The sequence below is a fragment of the Nelumbo lutea genome, chromosome 1 (assembly GCF_056320005.1).
Source record: "Nelumbo lutea isolate HS-2025 chromosome 1, American lotus-T2T, whole genome shotgun sequence".
In the NCBI taxonomy this organism is placed as follows: Eukaryota; Viridiplantae; Streptophyta; class Magnoliopsida; order Proteales; family Nelumbonaceae; genus Nelumbo; species Nelumbo lutea.
Window position 1 is genome coordinate 77,909,728 of NC_142684.1, and position 21,902 is coordinate 77,931,629.

Here is a 21,902-nt window from a genome sequence, read left to right on the forward strand (position 1 = left end):
TTTCAGAGAACACCGCCATTGTGATGGTTTCGTAGAGAAGAAGGGACTGTAACCTCTAGCTATTCTGCCGCCTTTGTTTGATGTTGAGAGGAAGAAGGGGAATAGTCAATTCCGGGGGGTTTCTCGATGCAACAGAAAAGAATTACAGAGGCAGTGATGAAACGGATGGGAGAGAAAAATGGGGAAGAGGGGAAAAAGAAGGAGAGGAAAAAGGAGAAGAGAGTGGGGCCAAAGATGGAAATTGATCAGGTTTCACTACTGCCATTGCTAGTTTCATTCGAATAGGAGAGAGAAGAGAACCATCCATCCCTGAAAGAAGAAGAATTAGGAACTCGGAGGTATTTTTGTAATTTCAAAGAAGTTTGGTCAAATTTAGTCAAAGGGAGATCAAACCGGGGTTCTGGATGGATGGTTGAGATCTTGGGTCAGAAAATGGGGGGTTGAGATGGGCCTATGTGAGCGGATTGGTAAGATTGGCTAAAATGGAATTTTTTTTGATAGACAGGTAAGTGTGGGTATTTTTGGCTAAAATTTGGCAAGGTAGAGTTTTCAAGGATTCTGAGATGATTAGTGGGGTCAGATTGGCCCAATTGGGCCCAAATCAGGTAGATCTAGAAAGGGCTTGATTCGGCTAATATGAAGACACATAATGGAATCTATGATCGACGAAGGGGTAAACGAAGGTAGTTTCGGGTGAAATTTCATAGGGTAGGGTTTCTAGGCAATCTAATGTGATTGGTAAGGCTAAATTGGGCCAACTGGGCTCGGATCGGGCAGATTTGGAGTCTGATCAATTTAGAGCCTTAAAATGGAATCTTTATGAGATGGAGGGTAAGAAAAGGTGTTTTGGGATGAAATTTTACAGGTTGGTGTTTTGCGAGGTCATGGGTCTGATAGTGGGGTCAGATATAGTGGTCGAGGCATAAGTAGGGGTCAATTGGGGGTATTGGATTGGTATCAGATAGGTTTAACAGTGGATCTAAGGGCTCTTGGAATGAACTTTGGGTTTTCTGGGTTTTGGGGTATTTTGAAGAGGTTGAAAGGATCTGATAGGGTGTTTGAGGTGAATTGGAGGCTCAAATGATAAACCAAACAAAAATCAGGTACTAGCAATCATCAAAGTCGTTAGTCCATTCTTGTGATGCTTCTCTCCTTCCATCGATGTTGAGAATCTTAAGTATAAAAGGGCACTATTGTTAGACAGTTTTGTATGCCCTTAGCTTTTATCGAGAATGATGTACTTTATGAATTTATTGTAAATGAATAAAAGTACATATTTGATTCATGTTCCCTTGGTATGTTTCTGTGCAATACCCTTAAACTGGACACTTAATGAGACTCGTGTTAGTTTAGAATGTTCACAGCCAGTGGATCGGTCTGGGGAGACCTATCCTGACAAGGCTGGCACTGTAGTGCCACCAAGTCGATTGGGGTGGCCTGTCTCAGCTACCAGGGTGAGACCCTAGGCACATACAGTGTAGGATTAATAGAACCTTTGAACCGGACCAGATTTCCAGTATTGCCCTGGACCTTGGAGATAGATGGGCAAAACTGGAAAGTTACACCTAACCCCTAGACTCGATTATGATACTACACTAGATGTCAGATTGGGCTGTCTTTGATGTACCAATCAGTGAGATCCTTAGCAAGGTTCAAAACCTGGGTATGTTGGGACAATCCAAGAATTCATCTGAGTGGGTGATCATAGTGAAAGGATCAGCCCCTTTGTCGGACAAAGGTAATGGTCGGGGATGCACTCTCTCTAATGGAAACCAAGACTACTGGCAGCCGATTTCAACCATTGAGATTTGTTTTTGCAAAGTATATTTCATATGAGATATAAAAGTATATATTATGGTTTCTAAAATGTTTGCAAAAGGTTTTAATTCCCAGGATCCATATAAGTAGAGAGTGCAACACTGTTCCTTGCAGCCGAGGGAGATGTCCTCTCTTGTCAGGCAGTGTATGATCATTTTGGGCTGAGAGGTTAAGTGTAAGACCATTGAGGATAATACCTGATGGGCTAATCTTGCATCTGCCCATAGTCCCTGGGTGTTACAAGGTGGCTTGGCTCAGGGACCACTTAGGGTAAGTGTTGGGCCCATAGAGCCCATAAGATGGGATTCAGGGGGTGCACTGTCCATAACAGTGTATTCGGTCAGGCCTAAGACCATTGAGGATAATACCTGATGGGCTAATCTTGCATCTGCCCACAGTCCCTGGGTGTTACAAGGTGGCTTGGCTCAGGGACCACTTAGGGTAAGTGTTGGGCCCATAGAGCCCATAAGATGGGATTCAGGGGGTGAACTGTCCATAACAATGTATTCGGCCAGGCCTTGTAACAAAGCTGTGCTAAACCCATGTGGCTGATGTGTACATCAATGTTTGGGTCCCACGCCATACAAAGAAGCCCAACTAGGCAGCAGTTTGGAAGGCTAATTGAGTACACAACCTTAAATGGGCCTTAAGCCCATTTCGAACTGGGCTGATTTGTTCAGTCAATTAAAAGGCGGTGAATTCTGAAGTGAATCAGCTTATGGGATTGGGCTTAGACCCTATCCACTTAGAGAGTCCAAGATCTAAATGAGATTTAAATCTGGAAACCTCCTAATTAGATTAGGAGATGGCTGATCTGATCTGCAGATAAGATAAGGATTATCCCTTATCACTTGAAGGGACTTCTAACCCAAATATGATTTGGATTAGCAACTCCTAATATGATTAGGAGCTGATCCCTTTAAGATTATGAAAGAAGAAAGGGGCGAACATATAGTTTTTATGATTGAGGTTCAATTCTCTTCAGAGAAAAGAAATCACAGAAAGAGAGATTTCCTGCATACTTCGAATTCTCTCCTGTCGCCTCCTTCCTGTCATTACCATTCCCTTTAGTTCGATCTCCAGTTCTTGGGAGAAATCAAGATCTGATCTTGATTCCAATCTTTTAGGAAAATATTGGTTGGAGCTGTACTCACAAGCCCTCCAGTTGATTCTTGCGAAGGGTCAAGTTCTTTTGAAGAACATTGCTGATTCTGCTCCATCCTGCACTACACCATCTTTAGTGGGAGTAGATTTTGGATCATTCTTTGGGCGTGAACACCTCCATTGGGAGATATTGTTTCTCCGTATCAATTATATCCTCCCTCTTACCCCTTTTGGTTCAGATTTGATTTGGTTCTTGATAAGATTGATCATTGAAAATATGTTTTCTGAAATATGGAATTCGATTCCCTGCAAAGATGGGAGAAAAATTTTTGAAATTCGCTCTATCTATTCCGCAAGATTTGGGCTTCCATTTGATGGATATCCCATCCCTTCAACTATTGAGAGCCAAAGTTCATTGTCGGCTGTTTCAACCAAGAATTCGAATATAGAGGGGGCCGGTGGTATACTTTGAAAGAGCTGAATCGCCACCAGTGGGTTCTCCAATGATAATGTCATCGAAGAAGGTGATACCAGAGTCAGGGTTTACCGGCAATTCTATAGTTGCACTGAATATCGGGTGGGACCGATGGTATGCTTTGAAAGACTGATAATACTTTACAGAAGAGCATAAAATACATTCCAACATAATTGTTACGATTTAATGGTGGTGATAATTGTCAAATACGGTATGGATTCTCTAATATAATATATAAACATTAAGGATAAAGTTAATCTACAGAGTAGGGATAGTTTAAGAGTAGAAAACCACTCATAACAATAATTATCATTAAAAGTGGTTGTTGGTATTGACAATTGAATATTGGAGAGGCTTCTCCGATGAACAATGAAGATGGAACAACACTCGGAAAGGCTTTAAGAAGAGGAAAGGGGCTTTAGTGCTAATGTTCATCCGATATGAATTATAAATGGACGGGCATTTGACAACTTTGCTCCCACTAAAAACACGCGTTCGTTAATTTAAAAAAAAAAAAACATAGTGAGAATTGAGAGAACGGTATTATTAATTATCAAAAGTGAGATTTTCTTGAATTGCAATTTTGGGAATCTTTTTCTCAAATGGCATTCGTTGTTTTTCAGTTTGGTGGTGAGTCAAGAATTCAACTTTTGGGCGTCAATCCTTGATGTTAAAGTTAAATAATAATAATAATAATAATTAAAAAAATAAAAACATATAAAAGTAAAAAATATAAAAGATTATACATAAAAATCATTTAGGCACTTCTATAATACCATATATTCATCATATTAAGCAAAAATAAGTTTGACAAACACAACCATTATTAACCCTTTTGAGTACATCAAACCATCAACAATGATAAGAAGAGATCAAGCAAAGCAACGTGGAGTTGAGTTGGAATGCTTTTATAGTCATCAAGATTATTTTCCCAGAATGTTCTTAATTTCGTTCTACCAAAATAAATAAACAAATAAGCTTAATTACGCCCTTAATTTAATTTCTCATCGTTCTACTCAAGACCAAAAGCATTTCCTTTTTAGGTGGCCCATGGGTTTTATATCAGACCAACGACCGCCATTTCATCTGCCTTACAGCCAGTGTATGTCAGATGAGGTCGAGCTTGACCTCCATCTAACTATTGACTTATCTGGGAGAAACACTAGAAACTGTTACCTCATTAATTGAACAGAATTTAGCAATTTTAGAAGATGGTTCTGATGCAGCTATTCGTCCCACAGAAAATGCAGGTTGAGTAGGCTTAGGAAGGGTTATGGAATTGCTTCCTAACATCAGAACTACAGATGACATTGTCGGTCTATCTGCTGCATCCTCTTGAACACATAATAATCCAATGTGAATACATTTCATTACTTCACTTGGCACACATGACTCTACTAACGATGGATCCATCAACTCCAAGCCTTTGTCGTCACACCAAAGTTTCCATGCCTGCAATTTTACATTCAGAATTTATTTATTTATTTATATATAATAAATCTCCAACTAGCTTTGGAAAACAAATAAATAATTCAAGGAACCTACAAATGTTAGGAGGCTTTGATTATGCTCTGAAAGATAGAATCCAGTATTTCTTTTTCCACTTATAATCTCTAGAAGAAGAACTCCAAAGCTAAAAACATCAGATTTTACAGAGAATATCCCTTCCATAGCATACTCTGGAGCCATGTATCCGCTGTGAAGGTCAAATTAGCATGATTAGCTCACTAAAAGAACTTTCAATTTGACAGGCCGATATAAAAGTATTGCCTGCATGGATTCTTAAATTAAGATAAAAACGATAAAGATTATGGGCCGGCGATACAGAGAGCAAGAAAATAATAGGTCCATTTAAATTAAAATGGGCTACCCTTTTTCAGGAGAGTGAGCGTGGAGAGAGAGAAACTTCTTTCTCCTCTCATCTATGTTCATCTTTTGATTACTTAACCACAAATTATTTTGAAGTAATTCAGTAAGATGAAAAAAATCACAACTCTGATATAAAATCACATATCCAATGTAGCAATAAAAGCAATGGCGTTACATCCATTATTTTGAGGATTTATAAGCCTGGATCTGTAGCATTTGTTTGTATTATGCTTATTTATTTCCATTCAGTCTATGACAGATATTTCACACATCTGTGCTATTATATAGGTACTAGTCAGGACATTAAAGTTATCAAAAATACCTTTCTCATTGTTATTGTATTATCATATATAATTTAAGGTTTCAACTTTACCCTCCATTAATCTATTTTGTTACACAATTTTCAAAGAATAGGTTTCTTCATTCTCCTTGTACAAATGTATAACGGCTGAAGTGAAGTAAAATTGATCCATTACATCAACATCTTTTATTTGGATTGCTAACTAAAGTAAGGTATTTGCACTTTTTTTTCTAAATAATACAGGGGGCTTTTGTTAAGGTCAAAACCCAATGATGTTTTTATAATTTTCCCTATTTTTAAATGAAATTTAAATTGATCTTAAAATTCGAAATTATTTAAATATATTAAGTTTTTATTAAATTTAAATTCCTTATGAAATTTAATTAACTATATAAATGTTTATTTTTTAGTGGAACATAAGTTGTTTCTAAATTAATAAAATTTAATTATAAAACTAATGATTGTTATATTATTTTGTATTATTTTTATATTAATTTTTAATGGATGTTCATTTTTAATTTATATTAGCCCTTTTATTAATTAAGTTATTTTTATCATATTAACAAATGTATTTTTATCAAGAGCAATAATTAATATTTATTTTTATTTTTATTTTATTTATGCAACTAAATTATTTTTATTGTGGTTAAATTAATTTTATATTTTCAAATGGCGTATAAATGAATTATAGTTTTGAATGGAAGAAGAATATTTAGATTTTAATAAACTCTAATAAAAATAAAAAATTTAAATATAAAAATATTAATTTATAGATTTTATAATATTATTAGATTACTAATGAGTTGAGACCTTAATAAACACTAATAAAATATTAATAGTTTTGAAATATCAACAATTAATTAAAAATATTAAAACATTAACAATATTTTATATTAATAAGGTATTTACTAAAAATAATTAAACATTATAATTAATAATATTTTATAATTAAAGAATACCAAAAATTATTAAAACAAATACCCAGGCCTGAAATTATTAAAAATATTGAAAAATAGTTGTATTTTTTATTAACTATGGTATTTATTTAGTTATTTAGTTTATTTTTATTGAAAGCAAATTCAAAAATAAATGATGAAAATACTGAAAATTATTGTAGTGACTAATATGCAAAAATAAATGATGAAAATACTGAAAATAGTTGTAGTGACTAATATGCAAAAATAAATGATGAAAATACTGAAAATTATTGAAAAAATACTCATATGCAAAAATTATGAATAATAATGAAAAACCAAAAATTAATTAAAATCCTAAAATTTTGAAAAACCTAAAGCTTAATTAAAATATAAAAAATAATTAAAAAATTAAATTAATTGTATTTTATTGCACAAAATATCAAATAATAATGAAAAAATAATGTATTTTAATTATTAATAGAAAAATAATTATTTTTAAACTATAATTACAATAATTATAATTTAATCTATAAATATTAGAAAACTACATTTAATTAAATAAAATATATATTTAATTACTAAAAAATTACATTTAATTAGTTTTAGCCAAGAAATTAGCAATATTTTTTAAAAGATGATAATTTCTAGAAATTATTATATTTTGAATAAATATGGTATTTTAATAGCTACTAATATTTTAATAATTAATAATAAAAAGTAACAAATTGTTTATAACTTAACCTAACCCAATTAGATTTATAAATTTGTAGGTTCAAGCAACTATTTTCTTTTGAGTTAAGCCTAGCTAAGATATGCACCATGCCTATAGATTATCAAGGATAATCAAATCCAAAGTCTAATTGGGTATCAAACTTTTGGAGTCCAATTATGGCTTTAGCAGATAGGGCCCAAGCTAATAAACCCTAATAAGTTCAACTTTAAGCCTTACCCCAAAGTGCAATCTGTACACAAAATGTTTTATTTTCAATATACTTTTATAATCTAATATTGTATTAATTTAGTAATAATTTAATAAATTATTAAACTAATTTATATTTCCTAATAGTAAATTGATATTTAGTAATGTGAAGCACACACATACACACACACACATATATATATTATATAACATAAGTACACTTTTATATATGTAATAGTATCGGGTTAGGCTTATTTGAGAAAGCCCGAGCTTGAGCCCATGAGCCTAAAATTTTGTCCAAGCCTAAAAAATAACAAGTTAGGCTGGGCTGTACCATTGAGCTACTTGGCCCATGAATGGGTCTAATTGTATATATAAACAATTGTATACATCAAAAATCATATGAAATAAAAATTTAAACATCTTTTTCAATTTTTTTTTTAAATAAACCTCTCATACTTAGCCCGGTCCATGGTAGCACGACCCGATTTACACCTCTACTTAAACCCGCCCAATATTGGGGATGGGGCACCCCATCCTTGATGAGAAGTGGGGTGCCTCGCCCCTGAACTTGCCCAACATTGAGGACTGGTTGCCTTGCCTTGAACCTGTCTGACATTAGGGACAAGGTAGGGATGGGGTAGAGTGTCTTGACTATGGAGCAAGGACAAACAAGGATGGGGTGCCCTGCCTTAAGTGCATGATAGAGTATACACAACCTAAAGCCATTAAGTGCCAAGCAGCAGTAGACCTATTGGCAACTTTACCATATTAGAACAGGTTCCCAGAGACGTACCAATGATCACCCTAGCCAAAAATAGAGAGTGGATCCTAACCTTCGACGGGATCAGCACAAACACTTCAATCGGCGCTGGAGTAACCTTAACATCCCCTGATGGACAAACCTTTGCCTACTCATTTAAGCATCAATTTCCCTATTCCCACAATTTAGTAGAGTATGAAGAACTGGTCCTCAGCCTGATGAAAGCCATAGAAACCAGCATAAAAAAGATAAAGATAATTGGTGACACCAAGCTGGTGATTGGACAGCTTGACAGAAGCATAATGATGAAGGAGCTAACCATCCTTCCATATAGGACCTTGATCCAAAAATTGGTTCACAACTTGGATGTAGACTTCAAACATTAGAACAGAGCCAAAAACAAGTTCGCCAATGCACTAGCAACCTTAGGTTCGAAGATGCATGCTAGTCCAGAGCCAATATGGATTACCATCCAATCAGTTGACAAACAATCAACGTTCACCCTAAGAGACCGAGTGAAAGATGAGAAACAAATAGCAGTAGGCGATTGGAGGTATGAAGTAATATAGAAGCTAAAAAGGCAGGCCATAGGGACGCAAGACATTAGGCTAATCGCAAAGTTCCAATTGGTAAACGAGGTGCTATATCACAGAGAATGAAATGGTGTAAGGACAAGGTGCCTAGGCAAACCAGAGGCAGAAGCGGTCCTAGACGAAATTCACAAGGCCAACTATGGGGATGTCGCAAGTATGCTATTCCATAAACTACAATGGTTAGGGTATTACTGGCCTACAATGAAGTGGGACTCTACTAAGGTACAAAGAGAATGTGATAAATGCGTCCCACAGACAACAGAGAATGTTTAATAGTCTACAATAAGGATTGGAAGAGGATGTACATAGATTACCTACGGGAACACACACTCCCCATCGATATCCAATTGTGGAGGAAGCTATTATCTAAGGTCAAGAGGTTCTACCTCCAAGATGGGGTGTTGTATAGGAAATCACACATAGGAATTTGATGACATATTAGAAGTAGCCCATAGTTCTGAACCTGCAGCCCACCAAGGCCAACTTGCCCTACATAACCACACTCTACACCTTGGTTTCTATTGGCCGACTATGATGGAAGACATGTAGCGGCATGTGTGCCAATGTCACAAGCACCAAATCCATGGTGAAAGAATCCATAAGCCTGCCAACAACCTACATCCAGTCATCACACCCTGGCCCTTACACACTTGGGGGGTAGACCTGATAGGAAAGATACACCCACCCTCTAGGGGGTATTGCTTTATCATCACAGCCATGGACTACTTCACTAAGTGGGTAGAAGTCATTCCCTTACAATGGATCTATGTAGCCACAGATTTGGGGTACCAATGCGGATATTGACTGATAACATCCTATCCATCAAAAATTAGGAAGTCCATGACCTCCTAGGGTAGTACAGGGCAAGAATAAGAACATCGACAACATATTACCCTTAGGACAATGGTCAGGCAAAGGCCACAAACAAGATACTACCAAAAATGTTGATCCAAACAGTGGTCGATAAACAAAGGGATTGGGCAGATAAACCATTAGAAACACTTTGGGCTTATTGCACCTCTATCAGAGAAAGCATATAGGTGACACCCTACTCCTTAGTCTACGGTCAAGAAGCAGTACTCCTAGCTGAGATGAAAGCTATATCTGCTAGGATATCCTTTATAATGGGTAAGAAGATTAGACCAAAAGGCTTAGATGCCTTACTTGCAAACAAACTTGATGTGGTAGATGAAATTAGAGATGCAGCCTCACAGGAGCAAAGCAAATACAAAAGGCACTAGCTAACAACTTCAATAGACACTTAAGAACTAGAAGCTTTGAAGAAGGGAATAAAGTATTGAAGACAACACTCAATGTTAGACAAGGCAATTTGTAGGAAAGTTCGCACCAACATGGGAAGGGCCCTACTTGATAAAAGAAGCCCACTACTTGGGCTATTATGTACTAAAAACTATTGATACTGGCGAAAATGATGAAACCATAAATGGTTACTAATTGAAACCTTACTTTGATTAGCTGTATACCTCTGTACCCACACAAGCCAATGCACATGTTTTATGAATAAATCTAATATGTTTTACATGATCTCTTTAGACTCTTTGCTTGCAATGAAGTCTAGCATTATCATTATGATAAAGTTGCCCTATCCTTCAACTAAGAACACATGCATCTATGACAAAATGAATCATTATTTTATTTGCTCATATACATGTCTTGTTCATAACCATAATTTGTGACAAAATGAATGATCAATCATTTATTCACTTACATACATATCTTACTTATAGCTATACAAGTAGTTCCCCTATACTTATGAAGCCTCAGACACCCTAGACACTCTACTAAGCCCTGGCACCCCGGGCACACATACAAAGTCCTGGACACCCCGAGCACCTTAGTAAGTCCCGACACCCCAGACAAACATACAAAGCCATGGACACCCCAGGCACCTCAGAAAGCCCCAGCACCTCAAGCACACATACAAAGCCTCGGACGCCCCAGGCACTCAACTAAGCCCTAGCAACTTGGGCAGACATACAAAGCCCTTGACACCCCGGGCTCCTTAGTAAGCCCTGGCACCCCAAGCACAACTGGATAGATTCAAAAGAGAAGAAGAAAATAGTATTAGGAGTCATTTACCAGTGCACTATATGTGAGACCCTACCTCAGGCAAGGGGGAGCCTTCCTCTTCATCCGCCCACTCGAAAAACGAACAGTAGCACCATAAAAAGAGGGTGCCACAACTGACAAATTCAATCGTTTTGCAACCACACTAGTCTCCACTGTAGAAGGTGATGCTGGAGATACCTGCTGATGCTCGGTACCGCACACCTGGTTGTGTGATAGGGGAACATTTGAATCAATAGACCACGATGCCAATGGAGTTTGGAAGCAACATGGTACACTTGCAGACTCTTCGCAATAGGAGAGCAACTGCTCTCACCCTCCTCACACATCGATGGCCTCTTCTTATGCCCGGTCCTTGCTTTTTTGGATGAACTCGATAAAGCAGTAGGTAGAACAATTATTCAATTCATAGCATGACCCATCAAAGGAGCAAGAACATGACGTGGGTAGGGATTTTTCCACACCAATTCTTGGAAACCCCCCAAATAGTGCACAAAGTTAGGAAAAATAGAGAGATCTACAACACTGATCCCTCATATACCCTGTAATAGGGAACATATCAACACCAAGAAAGGCGCAACCATGTTGAACCCAAAACACATCCTCCACTAAAAACCTCAGAAACTGACCACCAAGGTCATCATAGCCAAACTAATGCATTACCTAATCTAGGTGGTAGGCAGCCAATTGCGCTTCACTAGTGCGATCGAGATATGCCACCACACCGGGCCATGTTACCAGCCGAACAACACCTGCAACAGAACTTCGAACATCCATAGTGCACTATCGGTCACTCTCATTTGAACATCAACAATGCACTGGTGAAATCGGGTGTACGGTCTCCACGTAATCCCATCAAGGGAGGCCAACTTCATATTAATCTCATTCATCTTGAAATTTCTATGCCTCTTCGCTTGGAGCCAACGCTTCCCCCTGCAGACTTCAAACACTTTCTCTTCATAAGTCTCACTGCACAATGTAGCAACGATGACCCGCATCGGCAAAAGATGATGTGGCATGACACTAAGATCAAAATGCTCACAAATGAACATCCATAGAAATGGTGAATAAATGTAACTGACATGCCATTTGCAACTTGGGTCCACTATTTGTTGAATAGTGTCATCCATTTGTTCATAGAGGTACACCAAGAACATTAACGCTAAAGGCAATTGGTGCCCACTAATAGCGAGAATAGTAATCAAAACTAAAACCATGCACAAGCCATAGTCGGGGGGACCTGAAAAAATGAATCGGGGAGTAACATACAAGATAAAGGTAGCAAGATGGCACTGACTATCCTAACAATGCACCATCACACCCCTCCCACCGTGGGACTTAAACTAGAATTCCAACAACTGCTCCAATGACCACTTCCCTCAAAAAATTGTCTGGTCTACCTGGGCCTTGTAAACTGAAATTTCATGGACAAGCTGGTCGCAAAGCTCCCTAAAGTCAATAGGAATGGACCCAATGTGTTATAGATGTTGGGCGGATATAGTGCCTCCGATGGGCAATGCCAATAAGACAACAACATCCTCCATGGTGAAGGTAAATTCCATAAATGCCCCAATGAAGGTATGGGTATGACAACACCAATGTTCCAGCAAATGACCCACATACTTCAATCCCTCCCTACTGGTAAGACCCATGTAACAATCCACGAACCTAAGTAAACCAGAACCCTGGAGCATCAAACAATGCATGGGATTCTCAAGGATGTATCCTGCCCAGGCGGTATAGCTGTTAGGGGACTTCAAACTATCCATCTTAGGCTCCTAATACTTATAGGACATAGACTGGTTTGAATGCCCACAAAGGCACAACAACTCAGCACCATAGACAAGGTCGAATATGCCCTCCACACCTCTCACTATGGGCAATGGAGGCCAGAAACCCTATTCCCCTTCGACTGCTATAGCCACTTCCCTCTCTGATAGGAGATCTGTTGTATCCACTTCCCTGACGAAATCAAAGAAAGGGCAGTCCACCCTCTTGTTGCCTTCCTGTTGACAATCCGTCTTCTTCTCCCCTTTCTTTTGACGGGGCGCCGTGAACGAAAAATGGAACAGGAATGGAGAAACAATTGAACACTAAAACTAAACTAGCAAAGAAGGTGACAACAGACAAAAACAAAAATTGAATGTGAAAAGAAGACCACCTGGCTTCCCTCCTACTGGTTTTATAAAGCCTTTCTTACATTCGCAAGCGCAACGAACCAAATGGCATTGGCGAAGATGAAGGGATGCCTATGCAATTCCCGAAATAATACTTAGCAGAAAAGCAATGCAGGAAATTACTTCAATACCCCCAGAAAAGTGGGACCAAGGAGGTGCATTAGTTCAAACAACACGCCACGTTAGTAACCACCATCAAATTGTGTCGGGGCATCATATTCATCCAACACGTGCGAATGACTCGCAATGATTTTGAAGCACCAATCCAAAGATATTACTAGTGAGTGCCACATGGCTGTCCCAAATAATCCCTTAGTCCTAATCAATCATAGAACTTCCATAGGAAATTGAATTACATGTCTTTCACAAAAGAGACACAAAATCAACAAAGCTATTACATAGAGAGGTTTTTCCCCTACAAGCCAGTTCTTCCTTGGAAGGCTAACTGTCAGAGAGGGACTCACAGTGTAATTGCCATATCCAGACTGGCCAACAAAGTCGAATCACATAGAAAAATAGGGCAGTAACTTACCAACACCTACGGCAGCAATGTAGCTGAACCAGTAAGCATTGCTCAAATTAGGTTAAACACCAACACACCATGGGTGTCATCTGGATGAAAACACTTAAACCCGACCAAAGCTACTCGTAATCCATTCTCAAAAATACAAAACAATGTGAAAGTCAGTAAAATAAGTACACTAGAATGCAGAGAAGCTCATTGATTTCACTCAAAATTAATTTACATAATTACAAATAAAAATATAGATTCCACAAAGTGGCCCACTCATCCCTCATTGCGTCTATATTCTCAAGCAGAGGTCTCCAAGCCTCATACGCTGTCAACTCACCCATCTCTGCTTCATGCTCTACCACCAGTTGATGCCGGTAAGCACACTATGCCCCAAGGTCTACAAGCCTCCTAGCAGCGTCATCCAGCATTGCTTCCACTGCTTCCATATGATGGTGCATGTCCCTCAGAGATTGTTTGCATACTAACAACGACTCCCCAAGACCGACCCCCCATAATACATGTGCTAGAAGAATGATGTGTTCTTCAATATTTGCGACATGAAAACTGATTGCAGAAAAACTCTCGCAAGTCCTCAACCACTGTGTGACGACTGATCATGACATTTGGTCGAGGAGAAGGTTCATAACCTCAGACATCATTGTTGCAAGAGTATTTAGTGCCGAACCAACGATGATGGAGGGAAGTTCGAATGACGGCAACCAGCCAAAGTAAATAATCGCCTCTGCAAATCTCACTACTACCCCCGTCACTACAAACCTGCCATCCGGACAAATGCCTTGGATAGGAATCCCATCGACAGCTTCATACCCCAAAGGAGTTATGGAATTTTCCTCACAATGATGCATAAGTAGCCAATGAACCAGGGCGAGCTTTGGATCGTTGTCTACACTACTAGGCACCGACCCTGCCGAAGATGGCGAATTAGAGCCCATAGACTCGTTGATAATCATCAGCACATCATTCTAATTAAGAGCCACAACTAATTGCAAATCACAAGGGAAGAGGAGAACCAAAACAAGAAAGATAGTTCAAACACAAACAATAATAAGAAATAAGGCACACCATATTGTTTTATAAACAACCTATGACCCAGTGAGAGGGAACCAAACAAGCACACCCAGATAGATCATTGTGAAAGGCAACATAACACAGCTCATAAATATGCCCCAAAGAAATGAGACACCGTGAAACACTTACCAAGATGTAATAATGCACCTAGTGCCGTCATTTTAACACTAGAAACCCAATCGACACACACCTAACCACTTACACTGGAATCACCAAAATGATAATTATGGTCGAAGCTTAGTCATCAACCACCTCTCATGCCAATTGTCAAAAGCTGCACTTATTACTACTGCTAGCATTGTGTTTTGCTAATTTTCTTCCAGTCAACAATAATCAGGGTGGCTAGAGCACACAATTGATGAGTAACACTGTTGACAGAAAACAAATCACCAAAAGACAAGGAGGCTAAGATAATAATGAGACTCCAAATACAAACGCAGGGTGCACACAATTGACATAGAACCAGAAAGCAGGCAGAAACACCAGATCCAACACTTGCAAGCGAAACTACCACAAAACTCGAAGACAAAAAAGCAATATGCTTATTGATAATCTCCCACGTACCGATAAGCATGGGAGCTAATGTAGGTATGTACAACTCACCCAGACCCTCAAAGAACACTCAGACATCGAGAGTTATACCACAGAAGCGTTTACGAGCAGCTTGCAATCAACCTCCTGTTGGACAGTTTTTGTATGCCCTTAGCTTCAATCATAATGATGTACATTATAAGTTTATTGTAAATGAATAAAGTATATATTTGATTCATGTTCCCTTGGTATGTTTCTGTATAATATCCTTAAACTGGACATTTAATGAGACTTGTGTTAGTTTAGAATGTTCACAGCTAATAGGTTAGTCTGGGGAGACCTATCATGATAAGGCTGGCACTGATGTGCCATCAAGTCGGTTGGGGTGGCCTGTTTCAGCCGCTGGGGTGAGACCCTAGGCACATGTAGTGTAAGATCAATTGAATCTTTGAATCGGACCAGATTTCCAATATTGCCCTGGACCTTGGAGATTAATGGGCAAAACTGGAAAGTTACACCCGACCCCTAGACTCGATTATGATACTTCACTAGGTGTCAGATTGGGCTGCCTTTGATGTACCAATCAATAAGATCCTTAGCGGGGGTCAAAACCTGGGTATGTTGGGACAGTTTGAGAATTCATCTGAGTGGGTGATCATAGTGACAGGATCAGCCCCTTTGTCGAACAAAGGTAATGATCAGGAATGCACTCTCTCTGATGGAAACCAAGTCTACCGGCAGCCAATTTCAATCGTTGAGATTTATCTTGCAAAATATATTTTATGAGATATAAAAGTATATGTATTATGGTTTCTAAAATGTTTGCAAAGGTTTTAATTACCGGGATTCATACAAGTGGAGAGTGCAACGCTGTTCCTTGCAGCCGAGGGAGAGGTCCTCTCTTGTCGGGTAGTGTTTGATCATTATGGGCTGAGAGGTTAAGTGTAAGGCCACTAAGGGTAATGCCTGATGGGCTAATCTTGCATCTGCTCACAGTCCCTGTGTTTTTATAAGGTGGCTTGGCCCAATGACCACTTAATGTAAGTGTTGGGCCCAATAGAGGCCCATGTGATGGATTTCAAAGGGTGCATTGTCCACAACAATGTATTCAGCCAGGCCTTGTAACAAAGGCTAGGCCGAACCCATGTGGTTGATGTGTAGATCAATGCTTGTGTCCCATGCCATACAAAGAAGCCCAACTAGGCAGCAGTTTGGAAGCAGTTTTGAGCACATAGACTTATTGGGCCTAAAGCCCATTTCGAACAGGCCTAGTTTGATTAGTTAAATAGATGGGGCAGATCTGGGATTAAATCAGTAGATAGGATAGAGTCCTACCCTATCCACTCAAAGAGATCAGATCTGAATTCAGATATGGAAACCTCCTGATGAGATCAGGATAAAGTTGATCTAATCTACACATAAGATAAGGGTCTTATCCTTATCACTTAAAGAGAGTCCAAGTTCAGATAATGATCTGAAACAGAAAACTCCTAATAGGATCAGGAGCTGATCTCTTTAAGCCTATGAAAGTAGGAAGGGGCGAATCCATCAAGAGGTATCCCAGAATTGGAGAGAAATCAGATCTCAAATTACAGAGAGAAGAATACACAGTTTAACCGCCCTTCTCCCTGTGATCCCTTCCTGCCGCCGCCATACTGCCAGATCGTTCTCCAACATTGTAGGAGTGGTCAAGATTGGATCTTGACATCAGTCTTTGCTGAAAGGCTGAAAGGAAGTTGTGCTCACTGCCTCCATTGGATTCTTGCTGAAGGATTTGGTTCGTGGGACGGACCCTGCTGATTCTGCTCCTCCATCCACTGTGTCATCTTCAGTGGGAGTAGTCTTTGGACACCTTCTTGGGGCATGAACACCTCCATTGAGAGAAATTATTTCTCTGTATCAGGTATATCCCTCTCCTACTGCTTTTGTTCAGATCTGGTTCAGTTTATGGTTCAAGATTGATCATTGAAAATATCATTTTCTAAATAGGGAATGCGATTCCCAGTTGAAAGGGAGAGAAAAATTTTTGAAATTTGCCCACCTTATTTCGCAAGATTTGGACGTCCATACGATGGATCTCTCATCCCATCACCCCCATGTTGCGATGAACTTGCGGTACACCGCCACCTTTGCGATGAAACCACAAAACATTAAGTAAAGTTGTGATAAGCCCATGGCTCACAAAGTTCATTTAACACCCGAACCTAAATCTCAGAAAGACCCATCCAAGAGACCCAAACACACCTAAGTGTGTAATGAAGCCACACCCGCCATAACATGTGATAAACTCACAACCTACAAGCTTGCTTCGGATAACGGGATAGAAAGGATAGCACACTGAGCCCACGGCAAGTCCTGCATGTGCCCAAACACATGCAAACCCAAGACAACAAAGGACTTTGCAAGCTACCATGTAGAACTGATGAAGTACCAATCGCCGAACGATGATGCTACTATTGCCACGTAGGATTAGTTATGATGCATAAAAAGGTAGTAGCAGATGTGAGTAAGGAGGAACCTTAAGGATAAGGAAAGCCAATCCTTGAAAAGATCTTCATGAAACACGTGGCGATACCTTAATAGCACACTAAATGATTGATAGTGAATCAAATATTCCCTTCCCTAATACAGATTGAATATCTTAATCTCCTAACTTTTAGGATTTAGAGACCTCCTCCATAAATAGAGATCCTTCTCACAATTGAACTCATCCGATCCTAAGCATTTGTTACTGATACTCTCGAGTAACCATGATCCTCTCATTTTCTAAGCCCTTTACTTAAAGACGTCTGCCTTCCCTCACTCTCGAGGCTTCTCTTCGTCTTTCAAAAAGACCGCTCTCCAACCTAGCCTTACACCCCCATCCTACACTATGTTGTGTGTATTTAGGCATATGTCACTAGGTTGACCAACACTCTATTTATTGAGTGCTCTTAGTCACCCGAATGGACATAGATGTGTTCTTTTGGAGAGATGTCTCTCCACAATAGTTTACCTATTTGAAGAGATGGAGAGAAACATAGGGGCAAAAAGCCACCAAGATGAAACATTCAAAATTAAAAACAATACATTTAAATAGACAAACTGATGACTAAGAGATCAAGTGGTCAAACAAACAAAACGTTAATGCACGATCCCACGCCCCACCCTGAATTAGCTTGGCATACACATGTGAAAAAGCACCCCAAAACCTATGGGTGCCTACACATAAAGGAAGCAAGTCTATTAATATACTCAACTCCATCTCTTTTCCAAACAATGTGGGGTAAAAGGTCTTCACCTACATGCAAGAGTAGAGAAAGGAGAAAATAGGAAAAGTAAAAGCAAAGGGGAGGGAGGTAAGATTTCCTAAAATTTTGAATCTCCCTCCAAAAATTTTTAGTTTCACAAGACCATGTTGGGCCTATAAAATGTCCAATTTAACGGAAAGATATTTGTTGATGACCCTTTGGTTACTGGCACCCCCTTTGATGAATCCATGTATAGATACAACTTGGGCTCTAGTAGCCTGTATCCAACTTAAGAAAAAAATACCTAAAAAGCTCAAGTTGTATTGGATTAAGTTGAAGGTAATGTCATGGTTAGGGTTGAAAAATATGGACCCAATTTAATAGTTCAAACCAATCAATAGCAAATTTAATATAAATGAAGGAATTAGCCTAACCCAAACTGAAACTAAACTCAACACGAATCCAACCTTATCCCAACTCATTGGATTGAGTTAAACAACTCAGGTTGAGTTGGAGTTGAACTAAACACAACCTAACTGTCACAACTTGCATTCCTACATGTAAGGGATTGGGTTGGGGTCGGGTCGGTCCAATTTCTTTTAAGGCTAAGCCGGGTCGAGTTGCACCCCGTATTTGTGGGGCCTTGCTTTGTCTTTTACCAATCTGAGCCTCTCTTTCATTTTCTTGCAATGACATTAATGAGTAGGGCAAAATGCACTCACTATGTTCCGACGACTTTATTTGTATTAGCTTGATTTTGATTTCCTCCAACAATCCTTGCCAATCCGAAGTCTGATATCTTTGGGTTCATTTCAATGTCGAACAAAATATTGCTAGCTTTTAAGTCTCTGTGAATGATTCTCAGTCGAGAGTCCTCATGCAAATAAAGAAGACCCCGTGAAATTCCACCAATAATGTTGAAGCGCTGTCTCCAATCCAGATGTGAACGCTTTGTTGAATCTTAAATAAAAGAATATAGAAGTCAGTCGCTTGTATTTTCCCTATTTGTAGCGAGCATATAAGTTAGTGTTTTTTGTTTAGGGCAAAATGTATGGTTGCATAAACTGCACCAAAGTCTATTATAATTTATGAAGAAAAAAAAAATGAAAAAAATGAAAATTCTTGATTAGTACTCTTTACTTTGGGCCTAGTGCTAATTTGGTCCCCAACATTAAAATGTGATAATTTAGTATTCAAACTTTTAAAATGTGACAATCCATTATTTATCGTTAATTACATGTTAACCAGCAGTTAAGTGGTATTTGAAAAAGGCAGAAATGCCTTTCAAGTATTATTTGATTTTCTTTAACAGCTATCTAAACATTGATAATATATTAACAGCTCCAAATCTTTGTCTTTTTCATTCAAGAAAATTGGGATTATGTTTGAGTGGGTATTTTAGTGACCCCAACTATATTGAATAGAAGAGGCAAGAATTTGAAACTCTTAATTTTTTGTCAAATTTTGGATGGTCGATAAAAAAAACCAAATGACATTCGAAAGACATTTGTGTTTTTCAAATACCACTTAACGGCTGGTTAATATCTACTTAACAACAAATACTGGATTGTCATGTTTTGAATTATAGCATTTTAAAATTCAGGGAGCAAAGTAACATTTAACCCAAACTACAAAGTACTAATCCAGAATTATGAACAAGAGATAAACATTAGAATTACATTTTTTAACATTTTTGAAGTCTGTAATGGGATTGTTAGTATACCTTGTAAAATATAAATCAAAGAAAACGTAAATAATTGGTGATGTCCTGAACATAATTGGTTGGCCAGAGGACGGTGTTTGTATTTGCATAGGGTGGAGCCAAAGGACAGTGGGACCTCACGGAGAAAGAGGATGGCAGTGAAGGACAGTAGGGCGGGAATATCGAGAGAGAGAGAAACGTTCCAGAGAAGAGAAAATTACATCAACAGTGTAAAAATTTAAATTCATCCGGGTATATTTTCCACCGAACACTAAATTTTTCATTGGTGTAAAACTGAATTTACATCTAAAACAAACGCAGCCTAACCTTTTATTTCTGCCACTGGCATGTTTTGTGTATAGTCCTCTTTATGGACCAGGACTTGGGCTTTACTTCAGCCAAAACCTGAGTCCAAAAAATCCAAACCCAAGCCTGGCCCGTGAACTGGTCTATGTGTTTCATTGGAAAATTGCAAGTCCCTTAATATATGTAAATTTGTTAAATTGACCTTTGAGTTCGCATCTGCATGACCTTGGTCAAGGGATTCCCTTGCGACCCAAATGAAACAAGGACACACGCAGTGAAACTGAGGGAGTCACAGCGGATGTACTCAATTCAATGGTAATTTGTTCAGTCCAGATCTATAACACCAATCAAATAAATAACAAGCATGTCATCGCGTTGAACCATTCTAAATGATTAATTAGCAATTTATGAGAAGATGAACTACGCGACTGTTAAAATATACACGAAGAGTGTATTTTCAGTGTGAAAAGACCAAAAGCTTTATTTGAAATTTCTCAAAATTTGACTTTTTTGATCTTTCCATATGCTCGTCCTTGGGTCTGTAATTCGGTTTATGCAATACCAAACGGGAAAAGACCATATGTTGGTCCTTTAAACTTCTTGCAAGCTCGCCTAACTTATCCCTTGTTACCAGCTGATTGAACTGCCGAGGGTCCGAGTTGTTCTGTGCATTGTACAGAGTGAGTTGTTCTGTGCATTGTACAGAGTGAACGATGGTTTCTCATCCATGATAGAGAAGAATGATTGGTTGGAATAACGTAACAGACACTCGTCGTACCAAGTAATTGCGACTTTCCCGTTGGGGCACCGCTGGGTGATAGTTTGAGCGGCGGATTTGACACATTCACGGCAGAGGTCGTCGGTGACATCGCCTCTGCAGAGAAAGAGGCCGTATACAGTATTGGAACCCCGACCAGCGGTGGTGTTGTAAAAACCGTGGTTGGTGGGTGTAGCGTTAGAGGAGAGGGAAGAGAGGAGAAGGTTGAGGTTGTTTTGGTACGTGCCATTAGAAGGGTAAGTGGTAGTATTTGGACAGACGGTGTTGAGGTAAACAGGATTGGCTCCCTTGCAAGGGCTAAGGCAACAAAGGAAGAAGAGAAATAGGAGACTGTTTATTCCTCCTGAGATAACACTACGGAGGCTGAAAGCAGGTTCCATGCTGACTACTTGAGAGAGGAAATGTGCTTGAGTAGATTACTGCTACAGAGGAAGCATTTGATTATAAAAAACGAACGATAAATTGACTTGGGGTCAGAACAAAAAATAATTTTATAAGTTTAATTGGATCCATGAAACTTGACTTTGGTATACATCTTTGTCTGTTTTGAAGCAGAAGTCTAAAAGACGCCTCCAGCATGTGAGGTCCATTGAGATCACGTCTGCTGCTACCGTGGTTGTAGCATTCTGTTGTGACCCTTCAATAAAATGGAAGAACTCTGGTATTTGTAATGAATCCAACACATTTCACCGAAGTTTTTTTATTTCAAAGATATGTTATAACTTGTA

General features: G+C 38.8%; 1 protein-coding gene across 1 annotated transcript; it reads right to left on the reverse strand.

Annotated features, from left to right (window-relative positions):
* Window positions 1–4,459: 4,459 nt before the first annotated feature.
* On the reverse strand, window positions 4,460–21,554 carry LOC148875535 (cysteine-rich receptor-like protein kinase 6). Its single transcript, XM_088964852.1, has 5 exons — window positions 21,093–21,554; window positions 20,994–21,060; window positions 19,111–19,348; window positions 4,943–5,093; window positions 4,460–4,849 (listed from the first exon to the last, which is right to left on the reverse strand). The coding sequence occupies exons 1-5, from the start codon at window positions 21,552–21,554 to the stop codon at window positions 4,544–4,546; spliced, it is 1,224 nt and encodes a 407-aa protein (XP_088820978.1). The 3' UTR covers window positions 4,460–4,543.
* Between the last annotated feature and the right edge of the window lie 348 nt (window positions 21,555–21,902).